Source organism: Eumetopias jubatus, unplaced genomic scaffold (genome assembly GCF_037043125.1).
Source record: "Eumetopias jubatus isolate StellerSeaLion01/CBP00866 unplaced genomic scaffold, mEumJub1_p1.0 scaffold_1, whole genome shotgun sequence".
In the NCBI taxonomy this organism is placed as follows: Eukaryota; Metazoa; Chordata; class Mammalia; order Carnivora; family Otariidae; genus Eumetopias; species Eumetopias jubatus.
The window spans coordinates 201,121,411-201,139,999 of record NW_028274807.1 but is presented as its reverse complement, the minus strand read 5'-3'; the positions used below and the strand labels follow the sequence as shown (position 1 = coordinate 201,139,999).

General features: G+C 38.7%; 1 protein-coding gene across 3 annotated transcripts in view; it reads right to left on the bottom strand.

Annotated features, from left to right (window-relative positions):
• SMARCC1 (SWI/SNF related BAF chromatin remodeling complex subunit C1) overlaps nucleotides 1-18,589 on the bottom strand; it is a 174,715-nt gene that overhangs the window by 103,384 nt on the left and 52,742 nt on the right. For all 3 annotated transcript variants that reach the window (XM_028095898.2, XM_028095899.2, XM_028095900.2), the window contains exons 7-10: nucleotides 13,544-13,613; nucleotides 8,287-8,362; nucleotides 4,905-5,030; nucleotides 2,351-2,472 (exon numbers count right to left, since the gene is read on the bottom strand). In XM_028095898.2, the coding sequence (XP_027951699.1) occupies nucleotides 2,351-2,472; nucleotides 4,905-5,030; nucleotides 8,287-8,362; nucleotides 13,544-13,613 (394 nt within the window). The remainder of the gene's footprint in view (nucleotides 1-2,350; nucleotides 2,473-4,904; nucleotides 5,031-8,286; nucleotides 8,363-13,543; nucleotides 13,614-18,589) is intronic.

The following is an 18,589-nucleotide window of genomic DNA, read 5'->3' as shown; positions in this document are numbered from 1 at the left end:
GGCTCAGTACCATCACTGTGAGCCTCCTAGACATCACGTCTTGTTTTGGGGACCACTAGTGTCCTGGCACTGCATCTCAGCCCCTAAGTGGGAAGAAGGGTACATCGATTTCAGGCCCAGGAACACTTGGAAAAGTTGTATGGCTTTCTTCACAGGGACATCAGGAAGCCCTGAATTCTCTGCACATCAAGCATAAGACTCAGATTAGAGATTTAAGAAATAAGGTTACTCTAACTGTTAAAGAAAAATCTATTTTTGTGGTTTTTTCTATCATAACACATGTGACTTGACAAAATAACAACATCCTTTTATGACTATGACTGGCTCATTAATATTATTTATAAAATTAAGAGTTTTTTAACTTCCCTAACAACTTCTATACACGGTTAACAATGCTTCAGATAACCCTACCCTTCAAGAAATAACATGGTTCTGATGAATCACAGACCTATACCCCTGAAACAAAATACATTATATATTAATTTAAAAAATTTAAAAAAAAAGAAATAACATGATTCAAGGCATGTTCTGGGCATAAAAAAATGCTAATTTGGCTATAGGAAAAAGTCAATAAAAGTAACCTAATGAAGAGAAAATAACAAGTAGATCTTTATAGTCCAGTCAACAGCCAGAAATTTAACATTTCTGGTTGCATGAAAAGAATAAATTTTGTCTGTCATTTTATAAGACTAAACTTAACCACTTTGAAATTAAATAAAAAAAATTTTGAGTGAGACAAGCTAAGCAAGCCAGAAATTAAGTATCTACTTAATATATAATAATAAATGTTAAGTATTATCTACCATTTATTAAGTACCTACTTCAGGCCAGACACTGCACAGGGGCTCTAAAGTCTCACTTGATCCCCACAACAACTTACTCAAAAGAAACCAGAAACCCCACTCAAGCAAGATTCACTAAAGTAAAAATGTGATGCCCTGAACAAGGCACTCTGATCAACATGAAACAGACAATAGGTTCACTTCCTCTATGAGTCACTCTGATCACAAATGGGACAGGTGGTAAAATCAGAGAAAGAGACACTAACTATGGCAAATATAATTTTTTAAATTCCTTACCAGCCACACTGCTCAATATATAATTAGATACAGAAAAGACTGTATTCAGGGTGCCTTGATATAAATACAACATCAGATGGCCATCTTACAAAGGAGATGAAGAAAGGGGAAGGTAAAGTAGGGGAAGAGGGAAAAAAAGACAAAGAGCCAAATAATCCACCCTCAGACTTTGGTGAAGGTGACGGAACTTAGTTGAAAGGATACAGTAACAGGAAGCCGAGAGTCCAGCTTTGAATCTTGACTCTAAGGAAAAATCTCTATGTGACCTTGGAAAAGTTACTTCCCTATCCTGAACCTCCATCTCTATTTCTTAAGATAAAGATGCTTATGATACTTCAAAGATCTGTTTCAGTTTTAAGATTCTGAACATGGTTTCTACTCTCACTAAGCTGTGAGCCAAAGCTCTAATCCAGAAGGCAAATATTCATCCCCTTCCCATGGCTAGGCCAGAGAGAGAAAAATAGTTTCTCTCAGAATTTGATCATGGAATTGGAGTGGCTATATTTTAAATACAGATTAGATATCACAGTATGTTTCTGTGGAATACAAAGTTAAATGTGGTGTGTGTGTGTGTGTGTGTGTGTGTGTGTGTGTGTGTGTGTGTGTGTGTGTGTGTGTGTGTGTTGGAAGATTATTCAGCCATTAAAAAGGAAATTCTGCTACTTGGGACAACATGGATAGACGCTGAGGCCATTTTGCTAGGAGGAATAACTCAGAGAAAAATAAATACCATATGATCTCTCTTATATGTGGAATCTAAAAAACAAAACAAAAACACAAATTCATAGATAGAGGGAATACATTGGTGGTTGCCAAAGGTAGGGGGTGGGGAGAATGGGAAAGTTGGTGAAAGGTATAAACTTCCAGTTATAAAATAAATAAACCCTAGAGGTGTAATATACAGCATGGAGTCTGCAGTTAACACAGTATTGTGCATCTGAAAGTTGCTAAAAGAGTATCTGATCTTCAAAGTTCTCGTCACAAGAAAAAAATATTATTAACTATGTGTGGTGCTGGATGTTAACCAGATTTGTGATTATTTCACTATACATATTGATTTAAAAAAAGACTGTATGCAAGGTGCCTTAGCATAAATACAACAGAAGATGGCCATCAGATAACATCTGACAAGATGAACTATCAGAGCAAAGACATCTACCAAGTCAAAGTAAGACAACTTCCTTTGAGCAAAATTTCTAGTATAAACGTAAAAATCTAGAATTCCCTCTGCAGTTTGTTTTAATGCCTCTGAATCATGCTGCAGTTCTTACCCTTTCTTTCCACTCTTCTTCCGGGATTCTGTGGGTGTAGGAGGTGGAGGGGAAGGCGAATGTTTCCTCTTTCGAGCATTAGCTGATGCTTTCCTATCTCTTCTCTCTGGACTTCTGACTGGCTAGGAAGAAGTAAATGGAAATAAATATCAGCCAGCTTTTCTGACTCCTCAGTTTCTACAAACCCTTGTCCAAAGGTGAGTTTCACAAAGATAATACCAATACCACTCAGAGCATCCTAGACGACCAGCAGTGAAGACTCTCTGACCTTCCAGCTGATGTACCACCAATGGAAGTATCAGAACCATCCCACAGGTATTCAAACTGTGCTACAAAACAGACATGCCCAAATCTTGCACAGCTAAAAATTGTTCCTGTTCACCTTCTGCTTCCAGATAGGAAAAGCATTTTCAACAACTACTGGAAAATACAAAACATATGCTATTTAATTAATGAAATACAAACAATGGCTGAATGATCTTGTGAAAGTGTTATCAGAAACTAGTCCTGACATGTCAGTAAAATAGGAGAAAACTTTATGACACGAAAGATGTTAAATAAGATTGCAACTTATGACTTAAAAGTCAATCAACATAAGTACAAATACCCCTACTTGCAGATGAAACGATCTTATATATAGATAACCCTAAGGAATCTACCAACTATCAGAGCTAATGAGTTCAGCAGTTGCAGGATAAACACCGAAATACGAAAGTCAACCTGTAGATGATTATTACGGATTTAATAAAATAGACAATAAAGAATTAACATCTAAGGGCACCTGTGTGGCTCAGTTGGTTAAGCAACTGCCTTCAGCTCAGGTCATGATCCTGGAGTCCCAGGATCGAGTCCCGCATAGGTCTCCCTGCTCAGCAGGGAGTCTGCTTCTCCCTCTGACCCTCCCCCCTCTCATGTGCTCTCTCTCTCATTCTCTCTCTCAATAAATAAATAAAATTAAAAAAAAAAAAGAATTAACACCTAAGATGATCCAAAGTATTGTACCTGAGGTGCCAAAAAAAAAAAAAAATCAGAGATTAAAACGTTAATTAAACATTCATCATCTCTGGTATATTCATACTCCTTACAACTCTGTTTCCTTTCAGAAGCTCGGTAGCATCAAATTGGAACCTAAGTCATCTTACAGGCCTACATAAGAAGTTTTAAAGAAAATCTAAACTGTCCACACTGTATGGTAAGTACAAAGTTAAACTTTTAAAAAGTGATATTAAATGCATGTTTATAGAATTACACTAAAAATAAGTGAATAAATTAATACATAAGCCATCTAAATCTGAACAGAGATGGCTATGGACAGGCCTCCTTAATAATGTGCTGTAGAAGTTAGACTATTCCTAATGACAAAAAAGATTGGTTGGAAATGCATTAAGGGAAATCAAATATGTAAGCATATGAGGTGGGGGGGAGGCTGAATAAAAAATAAAATTTAAGTCAAATTTCACAGCAAATAAGGACCAGTTAAAAATGAAAGGATATGAGGGGCGCCTAGGTGACTCAGCTGTTAGGTGTCTGCCTTCAGCTCAGGTCATGATCCCAGGGTCCTGGGACTGAGCCCCGCATCGCATCGGGCTCCCTGCTCAGCAGGAGGCCTGCTTCTCCCTCTCCCACTTCCCCAGCTTGTGTTCCCTCTCTCGCTCTCTCTCTCTGTCAAATAAATAAAATCTTAAAAAAAAAAAAAAAGAAAAAGAAAAAGAAAGGATATGAACAAGACCCAGTTTTAAAATATTTTTCTTAAAAATAAAAAATACACATCGTGCGCCCAAGAGTTTTAGTAAGAAAGTCTCAGGGCTGAAAACAGATATGAGAGAATGGTACATTCTAAGTGAACAATTAAAAGTATTTCTGTCTCCAAAATTTTTCAAAGAACTACAATACAAAACAAAAAGCAAAAACCTGATGTGTCCCCAGTGAAGAGGAATGAGAATCTCACCTAAGCACTCACCAGCCAACACCAACACATCTAAGCCTTCTCAGACTCCTCTCCCTCCGGGTGACACACCTACCTCGCAGATTGTGGCTTCTCAAGAACCATGGTTAAAACTTTTGGTAGTTGGGCTTCTTAAAGGATTAAAGAGTAATAAATGCCACATCATCCCACCTTAGAAAGGGCTGAACTCTACCTTTGAGACCTCTGAGGCCGATACTATGTACTAACTACTGTGTGTACAGTAACAAAGCTATTAAAGAATATTAAGACAAAATTAGTTCTCCCTTGAAAAACCAACTAAATTAAATTATCCCATAATAATATTTGGTTCACAAAATTAAAATCAGACCTAGAAAACAAAATCAGCTATACCGCTGCCACAGTGCATATGCCACTTTACATCTCCATGACCCTTTGAGATCATCATGCCCCTTCTTTGGGAATGCCAGCTCCTGAGATGGTTGTATGGCTATTTGGTTAACTTTTCCACATACCTGATGAGTGATGCACCTTGGACTGTATGTCAGAGCTTATTAATGAAGATCTGACAACAGTGAGGCCCAGAAAGAAGAAACATCAAGTGGAGAAAAATGGTGCCAAACCAAATACCTCTTCATTCTTTGTTGAAATTCGCTGACGAAAGCTCACGGGCTTCCTGTTCTCGTCCACCTCATAATCCTCCTCATTCATCCATTCATTGAAAACATCAGTGTCTAAAATCCATTTCGCATGAACCTAAAACCACATTCAAGCATGTGTATCTATATAAATAGTAGATCACTGCAGTTTTTAAAGTATTCAACATTGGGGTGCCTGGGTGGCTCAGCCGTTGAGTGTGTGCCTTTGGCTCGGGTCATGGTCCCAGGGTCCTGGGATCGAGCCCCACACCGGGCTCCCTGCTCAGCGGGAAGCCTGCTTCTCCCTCTCCCACTCCCCCCACTTGTGTTCCCTCTCTCGCTGTGTCTGTCAAATAAATAATAAATCTTAAAAAAAATAAATAAAAATAAAGTATTCAACATTAAAGAAGCAGACTTATTCTCAACTCAAAAGCCTCAATTACATAAAAGTTTAAAAACATGACACTGTAAGGGTGCCTGGGTGGCTCAATCGGCTGAACTTCAGACTCTTGGTTTTGGCTCAGGTCACGCTCTCGGTTGGGGTCCTGGAATCAAACCCTGCGTCAGGCTCCGGAACTCAGTGCAGAGTCTGCTTGTCCTTTCCCCCTTCCCCCCACCCCGCTTGCTCTCTCAAATGGGCATGTGCTTTCTCCCTCACTCTCTCTCTCTCTCAAATAAACAAAATCTAAAAATGAAAACCCCAACCATGAGAATATTAAAGACCTGTGAATGGCAACTTAACCATTTCTAATCTTTATTCCATGTTACTACATACAGTAAGAAAGCATCACTGGTTTTGCAAAGACTGAGGTTTTAATAACTGGCCCTTAATTTGATAATCATGTCATTTGTCTTCATTTCACCTTTATTTAGGTATAACTGAAAAATAAAATTGTAAGATACTCCCAGTATACATCATGATGATTTGATATGCATACACACTGAGAAAGGATCCCCCCATCTAGTTAATTAGCACATCCATCACTGTACATACTTAACTTTTTTATGTGTGAGAATATTTAAGTTCTGTTCTCTTAGCAAATTCCAATTATACAATACAGTGTCATCAACTTTAGTGACCATGTTTCACATTAGATCGTCAGACAATTCTTCTCCCAACTACAAGTTTGTGCCCTTTTACCAACTTTACTCCCCCTAGCCCTTCTTTGCTGGCAACTATTTCTCTGCTCTCTTGTTTCTAGAGCTTTTTTTTTCTTAAAGATTCCATATAAAAGCAGTATCATGCAGGATTTATGTTTCTCCATTGGGCTTATTTCACTAATCATGTTTTCTTTATTCTGATGAAAACCACTGATAAAAACATTCAACAGCATTAGGCCATTCAAAGCAAAAGGCCTAGTGACTGCTCTAGGCATGAAGGATGTCTCTATGTTTATGCCTTCAACAAAGTTCTACGGAATGACGAAAGAGGACATTTACACAGACCTATCATCAGACCTATCACCTTGCCCTGTCAAGTATACAGGTGCTCTGTGGAGACCTTTCAGGGATAGCCAAGGTTGGGAAGTGGAGAAGTGAGAATTAGATTCAGGATTCTTCCAAGCCCTTTACATGGCAACTTCTCTTGCTTTTTTTTTTTGCTTCTCTGGGTAGGAATTTTAAAAATGATGGGTTCTCTGAATGTTGTATAGATATAGAAGGAGATATAAATGTTGAAACCACAGACCTAGCCTACATATTCCTATTATCCAACGGAATTGTTCAAAGGGAGTACACTGGAATTTGGGACTAGACAATCCTTCCCTGTGTAGACAAATATGAAATAATTTCAGCACCAAAATAATTAAGTAGTAAGTTACTGACCACTGAAACATTAGAACTCCATAAACCCATACTGGTAACAGATGAATAAAAAAGTAAATGAGGGGAAAGGAAGGACTCTGAAAGCCGACTGGTAAATGTGGAGGGAGGACTAGAATGGAAAATTATCCCTGTGCAATCATCAAAGAAAAGACTGGTTCAGGCAAGAATTTCAAGTGGATGCTAAATCTGGGCAATGGAGAGGATTTTGATGAGAAGCAGAATATCTGTATGGCCAGAAGAATCTCTTACAGACTGCTTATAAATTACAAGTGGAAAAAAAAAAAAGGAACTATACAGTGGAGCCAACAGAACACACTGTAACTGGGTGACCAGCAACACCAACAAGAAGCAGATGGACAGGGCATGCCTCCCAATATGATGCCCTGAGAAGGACACAACTTCACTTATGCAATATTCTGCTAGAATGCATAATCTGATGAAAAAAGATGACAAATTCCAAATGAGAAAGAATCCTTTCAAATTCAAAAATGTCAAAAGAGGCAAGGAAGCACTGGGTCATGTTTCAGATTAAAGGAAACAAAAGAGAACATTTGAATCAACAGCGGATATTCAATGGTATTCTGGGGTGCCTGGGTGGCTCAGTTGGTTAAGCATCTGCCTTCCACTCAGGCGATGATCCCAGGATCCCAGGGTCCTGGGGTCAAGCCATGTGTCAGGCTCCCTGCTCAATGGGAAAGCTGCTTCTCCCTCTCCCTCTGCCTGCCACTCCCCCTGCTTGTGCTCTCTATGACAAATAAATAAAATATTTTAAATAAAAATTCCTTTAGAAAAAAAAAGACATTCTAAACATTCTAAAACAAACAGAAAAATCTAGCCTATATATTTCAAAATGCCAGATTCATAGAAGAAAAAGAAAGGCTGAAAGTTCCACATTAAAGTAGACTAAACAGATCTGACAACAGTGTGTGCTCCTGAACTGGATCCTGGATCAGGGAAGAGACTTAGTATAAAACTTACCACATCATTGGGACAACCGGTGTAAACGGAATATGGGTTCTATATCAGGTATTATATTGTTTCAAGAATTAGTATCCTGAAATAATTAAAAACAGGGAAATCTGGGAGAAGAGTATAATGTAGCTGTTTTATAAAGTAGTTGTTTTATATTGTTCTTGCAACTTTCAGAATTATTTCCACATTAAAAGTCAAAAAATAAGAGTTGATACATGGGCTCTTATGATTGTGACAGAAATGACTAATAAAATAAGCCTGTTTCATCGTTAAGAGCTGCGCAGGCATGGCTTCCAGCCTTCCTAAATGACACCACCAAGGTTCAACTGCACTCCTCCCACTCCTCTCTCAATCACCTCAAAGCACAATGTAACTGGACTCTGGGGTCTCCTCAAACTCCACTGCAACCATTTCTGCTAAGACCTAGATAATGAGTTCTTTGTGGTCATGGACAGCTTAATAGGATGACAAGAAAGGAAGATCCTCATTCTGTATTTCCCTGAAACACTGTTGTGAAAAGAGCTGAGAAAAACTGTAAGTTATATAAGAATAAATTTTTTTTAAAAAGGATCTCTCACCTTCCATGGCTTTTCTGGAATTGGTGGATCTTCAATTTCCGCATCAACATCATTACTATGGACCCAAGTATCATAGCTACAAAGGAAATGAAAAAAGGAAAAACAGCTTAGAATCCAAATTCATTCACTAAAAAGACCGTTTATAAAAAAGGTGAAACCGTATTTTAGAAATACTCTTAGTATCAAGTAATAGTAATATTTCACACACTTTTGTCTCTGCCACTCTGACAAGAAAACACTTCTGTAGAGGTCTATAGTGATCCTGACACTGTTAAGTCCAAAGTTCAAGCCTCAGTGCACAGAATTTGCAGAATTTTAATAAGGAGATCGCTCTCTCCTCAAAGCATTTCCCTCACTTGGCCTCCAAGACAGCACTATCATCTGCTATTTCTTCTAGCCACAGCCTTTCCCCATCCCACATGGCCAGTTTCTCCTCTTCTCCCAAACCTCTTCAACACTGGAAGGTCCCAGTTTGGTTTGCGAACACTCCTCTTCTTGTCTACTCATTCTCTTGATCTCACGTAGACCTACAGCTTCAAATATCTACGCATCTGCCCTCTTCTCTGAATGCTGGACTCATGAATCCGACTGCCAAATCCACATTTCCCCTTACATATTCTAGAAGTCTTTCAAAACTAACACTCAAAATTCAACATGCAATGCCATCCTGATCCCAAAAATATGCCCTAGCCAATCATCCCCATCTTAGTAAATGCCAACTCCATTTTTCCAATTGTTCTGGCCAAAATCCCTGGAGATATCCCTGACTTCATTCTCAATCACATCCTACAATCCAACCAATTAACAACTTTGACAGTTCATTCCATCTTCAAAATATGCCCAGAATCTATCTACTTCTCACCCTTCTACTTCTGCCCAAAGCCCCTGAGTCCATTTTTCACAAGCAACCAAAGTGATCCTTTAGAAAATCTAGTCCATCCACAATACCACTACTCAAAACCTTCTAACAACTCCCACCTCACTCAAAGAGCCAAAATCCTTACGGTGGATTGCCAAGGCCTCATGATCTGGTCCTCTGACTGCCACTCTGACCCCATCTCCTAGTACTCTCTCCTCAAATCATATTTCAGTCGAGCCACCTGGGCTTTCATGGTGTTCTTTAAAAATGCCAGGCAGTGGCCACTTCAAACACTTTATAGAGGCTTCTCGCAACCCAGGTATCATATGGCTCACCCCTCCTACCTTCACACCTCTTTGCTCAAGGGTTCTCTCTTGAATCACTCCCCCTGCTCCTCTACAACTCTGAGGTAAGCATAAAATTATCTACCAAATTGAAACTGTCAACGCTACTATACTGGCCAATAAATTACTGTAAAAGCAAGGGATATCTAAATTAAATACAAGTATGGTAACAAGCACTGGCTCCCTGCAGCCACTACTCAGAAGTCAGTTCAAAAGCATAGGGAACAAGCACTGCTCTGTATGTCTATGAATGGCACTCTGATAAAAGTTTTCTAGGAACACTTAAAACATGAGCTGGAGAAAAAAAGATCGTCTGCCAAGTTATTAATTATAACAGATAAAGATAACAATGGTGAGTTAGCAACTGATAACCTTACATTCTCTAAAAGTCTTGAATACAAACTGTCACAGAGGTAGAAGTGAGGGCACAAACTCCAGGAGTCCCTCCTTACCCCGGGTTTTACATCCTGCACTTCCAGTTATCCGCAGTCAAACGTGGTTGAAAGCAGATGGTCCTCCTTCTGACCGCAGAAACCTAACACAACATCACAGTGCCTGCACCACTCACCTCACTTCGTCACCACGCAGGCATTTATCATCCCACGTCATCACAAGAAGGGTGAGTACAGTACATAAGGTATTTTAAGAGAAGAGAGAGACCATATTCATATAACTTTTCTTACACTATACCATTCCAACTGTTCTACTTTATTATTAGTTATTGCTGTTCATCTCTTACTGTGCCTAATTTATAAATGAACTTTTATCACAGGTATGTACATACAGGGAAAAAATATAGTATATATAGGATTCAGTACTATCCATGGTTTCAGGCATACACTGGGAGTCTTTAAAATAAAGCCCTCACAGGACGCCTGGGTGGCTCAATCGGTTGACCGACTGCCTTCGGCTCAGGTCATGATCCTGGAGTCCCGGGATCGAGTCCCGCATCGGGCTCCCTGCTCAGCAGGGAGTCTGCTTCTCCCTCTGACCCTCCCCCTTCTCAAGCTCTCTCTATTTCATTCTCTCTCTCAAATAAATAAATAAAATCTTAAAAAAAAAAAATGAAGTCCTCACAGATGAGGGGGGTGGGGGTACTGCTATATAGTTAATAAAGAAAGTGAACAAGGCCTTAAGAAGATAAGACTCAAACTAGCCACTATATCCTATCTGAAACATAAAGAAAAGGTTAGCAAACAGGCTAACATGTTTTTACTGTGTTATTATAAAATTTATTTCAACTGTATACTTATGAAGCTAGTCATCGTAAATCTGAGTTTCCATCTAAATGTTTCAAAGGGCAAATTGATTTCCTTTAGGATTTCCCATAATATTGAAAGGTTTGCTTAACAGTGCCAAGGACTACTTGAAGCCTCAAGACTAGAAATGTTTTATAGGAAGAATTCATTTAAATATTATTTAAAAATCTGTTAGTTCATTTAAAGGAATCAATTATGGTTCAGAAAGCTGATTCAATCTGGTTCTCATTAACTCAACCCGTATGAAAACTGTGCATATACTCTTAGAATTCTGAACATATCTAAAGATGTATTTCCTTCCTTAAAAAATATCCTGGTATTATGCTAAGCGAAATAATCAGAGAAAGACAATTATCATATGATCTCACTTACATGTGGAATTTAAGAAACAAATCAGAGGATCATAGGGGAAGAGAGGAAAAAAATAAAACAAGATGAAATTAGAGAGGGATACAAACCATAAGAGACTCTTAAATCACAGGAAACAAACTGAGGGTTACTGGAGGGGAGGGAAGTAGGAAGATGGGGTAACTAGGTGATAGACATTAATGAGGGCACGTATGTAATGAGCAGAGTATTATGTAAGACTGATGAACCACCGACCTCTACCTCAGAAACCAGTAACACACTATATGTTTATTCACTGAATTTAAATTTTTAAAAATGAAAAAAAAAAATCTTTACAGGAGTGCCTGAGTGGCACAGTTGGTTAAGCATCACTCTTGGTTTCAGCTCAGGTCATGGGATCGAGCCCTGCGTCAGGCTCCATACTCAGTGTGGAGTCTGCTTGAGATTTTCTTCATCTGTCCCTCCCCCCTACTCCTTTTCTCTCTCTCTCTCACTCAAATAAATAAATATATCTTTAAAAAAATTAAAATCCTGGGGTGCCTGGGTAGCTCAGTCGGGTAAGGGGTCTGCCTTCAGCTCAGGTCATGATCCGAGGATCCTGGGATCAAGCCCCACACTGGGCTCTTTGCTCAGCGGGGACCCTGCTTCTCCCTCTCCCTCTGCCTGCTTGTGTGCGCTCTCTCTCTCTCTCTCTCTCTCTCTGTGAAATAAATAAATAATAAATAAATAAATATCTTTCAAAAGATAGAGAAATAAATAAATAAATATCTTTATAAGTAAAATAGTTATTCAAATAGATTAACTTAAAAAGAGCACACAACCTGGGGTGCCTGGGTGGCTCAGTTGGTTAAACGTCTGCCTTCAGCTCAGGTCATGATCCTGGGGTTCTGGGATCAAGTCCCACATCAGGCTCCCTGCTCGGCGGGGAGCCTGTTTCTCCCTCTCCCTCTCCCCATGCTCATGCTCTCTCTCTCTCACTCTTTTTCTCAAATAAAGAAATAAATCTTTAAAAATAAATAAATAAAAGAATATTTTTTTAAAAAGAGCACGGGGGGGCACCTGGGTGGCTCAATCAGTTAAGCGTCTGCCTTTGGCTCAGGTCATGATCCTAGAGTCCTGGAATCGAGCCCTGAAATGGGCTCCTTGCTCAGCGGAGAGTCTACTTCTCCCCCTGCTTGTGCTCTCTCTCTTGCTCACTCTCAAATAAATAAGTAAAATCTTAAAAAAAAAAAAAAAAAAAAAAAAAGGAGCACACAGCCAGACATTATGGGTCATCATCAGATGATGAAGAACACACATCTATGCAATAGTCTTATTCCCTCCATAAACTGAAATACACTCTGATTAACTCTAGATCCAACTGCCAATTTAAAGGAAATACAGAGAATGGAGAAACATGTTCAAATACACCACAGTGATGGCATTAAAAAAAAAAAAAACCCACATTGTGGTAAACTCTATAGGACACACACCCTGGTTTCTTAAATAATACAATGCATGTGGTCAGGTGGGTAGGGAAGACAAAGAGAGAATCTAGACACTGAAAAATGTGTTAAGAAATATACCAATTAATCACAAAATGTGGCTGAATTCTACTTCCAACAAATATCAATCTATAAATTAATATGTATCGCATATGACAATACTGAATAGATGACATAAAGGAATTTTGTTTTTTAGATTTGACAATATTACCCTTACTATTTTTTAAACAAATGAGGCATTATTTAGAAATACATATTGAAATATTTATCATTAAAATGTTATGTGTGGGATTTGCTTCCAATAATATGAGAAGGTTAATAAAAGTGGACAGGGGTACAGATGAAACAGGACCAGTCTGACATGAAAAACCCACAATGGTCACAATCCTCCCCACAGCTCCACTGTAAGTTTAAGAAGATGAAGTTCATGGAAGGTTATCCTTATTTATCAGTGTCCTATGTAGGCATGGTATAAATCTAAAAAGGACCACCATTTTCACTAACATCTAGTTCATGTTTATAATATTCTTTATCTATACTTAGAGAACGAAGCACAGTATGAGCTATGATTATTTCAAAGTAGTAACGACAATAGGGAAATAAATTACTGCCAAGAAGAAAAACTCTATTTGGAAATAAAATAATTCACTCTTAATAGTATGGCATAAAGATTTTTTAAGAAACAAATAAAACTAAATAGTCATAAAATACTAGGGAGAAAAATTCATTTCTTGAAGGAAACAAATCTATATTAGCAGTCTAATACCATATTGAAGGGGTGTTTTGGCAAATGCAGCAAACTGGGGCTTTGAATTGAATTCCGTAACTTAGTAAGACTCAAAAAGTGAGATCAAGCACTGAAGCAAATTTGTCACTATTCCGAAAATGAAACTATACATAAATAACTCTGGCTTCCACTGAAAAAAAATCTTGATACCAGATCTCAGGACATGTCGACATTACCTGTCTGGGTAAAACCCCCAATGCACTAACACCTGCTTATCTTTTCTCATCACCGGTCTCAACCACTCTTCTGAAAGGGAAAAAGAAAATACTTTAGTCAAGCTAACAAAATAAATGAATAAACTGCTATTTAGACTTAATTTCTACTTAGAATTTTTGGTTTGCTCATAAGCACCCCCCCAAACTCTTTTCTCATAAATGAACGTTATATCTGTTATATTAAGAGAAAGTTTTTCAGCCATGTATTCAGAACTACTATAGCACAGGCCTATTATCCATTACTCTTGGCAAATCCAACTGTCCACTGCAGTAAAATACTCCCCCCTCCCACCCACCTGCCTGTTTCTCCAATTCCATCCAAATCACGATCACTATATTCTTTACTACCACATTTCCAAGTAAAACCTCTCCTCCCTCTTTCTGTGAGGCTTTGCAGTTACTATACATTTTTCAAGGTGTAAGTCCTGCTTCATGTCCTTGATGAAGTTTCACCATATACTCTTCTTCTAGATTCACTTTCTCTGGTATCCTATAGCACTTCACAGACTGCTACATCAAGCTTTTACCAATAATACTATTTTTATTATTTTTTAATGGCATCCTACCTGTTAATTTAGCCTTCCCAACAACAGTTTAAGCATATGATCATATTAGATATTTTTATTTTGAGTTTCCTTACCAAAGACAGGTGTAAATTTATACAAATTTACAGGATGACCCTTATTGATTTGAATTATAGTTGTACTGTATCTACATTCTAGTACTAGTTATGGGGTGTTTCTTTGGTAGTCTAAATTTAGCTCAGCAAACTTGTCTCTAGTGCTCAGAGGAAATTAATAAAGCAAGCCCCTTGAAACCCAAGAAATAGCAAAACAGAAAAACTTAAGTGAAACCAGCTAAGTAAAAGTGGCTTTTCATTGCCAATTTCAACAAGAAATCGTCCCAGCTTCACTGACTAAAGGCATGAAAGCCCACATGCCTATGTTTTGTTTTGTTTTTTAATTTTTATTTGAAGTAGGCTCCACACCCAATGTGAGGCTTGAACTCACCACCCAGAGCTCAAGAGTCACATGCTCTACCAGCCAGGTGCCCCAAGCCTGTGTTCTTTTTCAAGCATCCAACTGTTCACCTTACTATCTTGAGAGAAAGTGAATAGGAAGAAATCAAGCCAGGTCCTTAACCTGATATCCCAAAATGGCCAAGGAAAAAGTGAAGAGGAGGCCAGTTGGTCTTTCATAACTCACTATGTAGCAACAAACAAAATATACTGACTCTTAACTAGTAAGAACTGCCCTTTAGGATACTAAATCTATCTTCAAAGGCTGTGCAGCTTTAGGAGGTAAAGAAAAAAGAATACTCATTCTTTTTACAGCTGATTTTGATAGAAAGAGACTGTGGCAGTGATTGCCTTTGGAAATTTTCCCAGTAGCAGAAATAACTAATGGTTAGAGATATAAATCCACATTCTTCCCAGAGATAATCATATGCTACACAGAACCAATAAAACAGCCAGTTTTATGAGTAAAAATTAGTCTGAACTGAGAATATATACATAACTCTCACAACTCAACAATAAGGACATAGTCTAACTAAAATACAAGCAAAGGAGGGCACCTGGGTAGCTCATTAGTTGACCATCTGACTCTTGGGTTTTGGCTCATGCCATTATCTCAGGGTCATGGGATCGAGCCCCACTTCAGGTTCCACACTCAAAGGGAGTCTGCTGGAGATTCTCTCTCTCCTTTTCCCTTTGCGCCACCCCCCACCACGAATAAACAAATCTTAAAAAAAAAAAGGAAAAAAAAACACAAGCAAAGGAGCAAATGAAACATTTCTCCAAAGAAGATATACAAATGGCCCAAAAGCACATGAAAAGACATTTGGGATCATGGGATCATTAACAATTAAGGAAATGCAAATCAAAACCACAAAGAGATACTGCCTAACACCCACCAGAATGGCTAATATAAAAACAGAGCAAATAAAAAGTGTTGATGAGAATGTAGAGAAATTGGTATTTCCATACAATGCTGATGGGACTGTAAAATGGTATAGCTACCTTGGGAAACATTGTGGTGGTATAAGAAAATGTTTAATACAGAGTTGCCAATATGGCTCAGCAATTCAATTTCTAGGTATAAACACAAGAGAACTGGAACCATACATCCACACTATAACCTGCACACAAAGGATCATAATAGCATTATTTATAAGTAAGTGTTCATAAACTTACAATTGGCTAAACAAAAGGTAGTATATCCATACAATGTAATGTTATTTGGCCATCATGCATAGGAAGTAACAAAGTAACATTACAGGAGGCCCCAGACCTTGTTCCACCACAGAGACACTGACTTAACACCAATATACCACCTAAAAAGTCTCCATGAGAACTCTAGGACCCAATTAAGGAGTTGCAGTACTTCAGGCAAGCTCAAAGTCAAGAACAGCTGCATTGTAACAGTAAGAAAAGCCATTTCGTATCCACGGCAATAGAAATTCTCCCAAGCCAGCAGAGTTCAGCAGGATCAGGGGGGAAAAGCTCAGCTTGCAGCTTCTCCCTTCGGTTGAAAAGAGAAGACTGAATGTGCATCCAATATTCCAAATTATTAGGGGGGCTGTTTGCCTCACTGGACTTAGAGCACTGACAGAATGGACATATTTTGGATGTGTGGTGGTCAATGAGAACAAATGAAATCTAAGCAACTTACTGTAGTACCAGAGAACCAGTAATGCCACAGACAGAGGCTGGTCAACTGGGTGTGATCAGGAGAAAGCACCAAGATCCCAACTTCTCCCCTGGTAGGGAGAAAGAAGAGTGGAATGTACATCCTATGTTCTGACTTTTCTGAGGGCTGCCCAAGGGACAGGTTTCTGTCTCAAATGACTCAGTGCTGATGGGGAACCAGCATTCTTTGGAAGCCTGGGCACCACAAAGATCAAAAGAGAGCTCAGTGGCTTGTTGCAACAACAGAGAACTTGTGGTAAAGCAGAGAGACACAGAGAAAGCAAGATATTACAAGCTCCTGAAAGAGAAAGCAGCATACTCTTTACACACACAAGTGCAGAGAAGATGCATCCTCTGAAAACCTTTGAGAGATGCCTCGAATCTCAAGCTGAGCTGACTGGTGAAGGTCTTCCCCTGTACAAAGTCAGGCTATAAAGACCAGGAGAGGCAGCTGTTCATTCAAAGGCACAAAACACAGCAGAAAATAACAAGACACCCAAAGAGAAAGGGAAAATGGTCTAATCAAAGGAAAATAATTAATCTCAAAAACTGACCCTAGAGGAAAGATCTATAAATTATCTGACAAATACAAAGTAATGTTGTTTTTGTTTTTTTTCTAAAGTGGGCTCCACGCTGGGGGCACCTGGGTGGCTCAGTTCATTGAGCATCTGCCTTCGGCTCAGGTCGTTATCCTAGGGTCCTGGGATTGAGCCCTGCATCGGGCTCCCTGCTTAACGGGAAGCCTGCTTCTCCCTCTCCCACTCCCCCTGCTTGTGTTCCCTCTCTCGCTGTCTCTGTCTCTGTCAAATAAATAAATAAATAAATAAAGAGAGTTGGATACTTAAACAACAGAGCCACCCAGGTGCCCCAAAATAATCATTTTAAATGAAAAGCCAATGGGTCAACAACAACAAATCAAGAGAGAAATTTTAAAAATCCAAAACAAAAAAGAACATACCAAAATTCTGAGGATACAGCGAAAGCAATTCTAAGAGGGAAGGTCACAGTGGTAAATGCCTACTTCAAGAAACAAGAAAAATCTCAAACAACCTAACTTTACACCTCAAGGAACCAGAAAAAGAACAAATGAAGCCCAAAGTTAGTAGAAGGAAGGAAATACCAAAAATCAGAGCAGGAATAGACGAAACAGAGACTAAAAAGACAATATAAAAGATCAATAAAGCCAAGAGCTGGTTATTTGAAAAAAATAAACAAAACTGGGGCTCCTGGGTGGCTCTGTGGGTTGAGTGTCTGCCTTCAGCTCAGGCCATAATCTCAGGGTCCTGGGATCGAGCCCCGCATTGGACTCCCTGCTCAGTGGGGAGGCTGCTTCTCCCTCTCCCTTGCTGTTCCCCCTGCTTGTACTCTCACTCTCTCTCTAAATAGATAAAATCTTTAAAAAGTAAATCCTGGAGTCCCGGGATCAAGTCCCGCATCGGGCTCCCTGCTCAGTGGGGAGTCTGCTTCTCCCTCTGACCCTCTCCCCTCTCATGCTCTCTATCTCATTCTCTCTCTCAAATAAATAAGTAAAATCTTTAAAAAAAAAAACTTAAAAAAATAAAAAATAAAAATAAATAAACAAAACTGACTCGTCAAGGAAGAGAAAGTGCTCCAATCACTAAAATCAGAAATGAAAGAGATGTTACAACTGATACCGCAGAAATAAAAAGGATTGTAAGAAACTACTACAAACAGTTAAACACCAACAAACTGTACAACCTAGAAGAAACAGATAAATTCCTAGAAATATACAACCTTCTAAGACTGAATCATGAACAGAGAATCTGAAATGACTGATTACTAGTAAGGAGATTGAATCAGTAACTTAAAAACCCCCTACAAACAGAAGTCCCAGACCAGATGGCTTCACTAGTGAATTATATCAAAACATTCCAAGAAGATTTAATACCAATCCTTTCAAACTCTTCCAAAAAACAAGAGGAAGGAATACTGCCAAACTTATTTTACAAGGCCAGCATTATCCAGATACTAAAACCAGACAAAGGTGCCAAGAAAAAAAAAATTACAGGCCAAGGCCAATATCCCTGGTCAACACAGATGAAAAAATCCTCAAGCAAATATTATCCAAATTCAACAATACATTAAAAAGATCATACATCATGATCAACTGGGATTTATTCCAGGGATGCAAGGATGGTTCAACACCAGCAAATCAATCAAAGTGATATACCACGTTAACAAAATGAAGGACAAAAATCATATGATCACCTCAATAGATGCAGAAAAAAACATTTGACAAAGTTCAACTTCCACTTACAAATAAAAACTCTTGATAAAGTGGTATAGAGAGAACATAC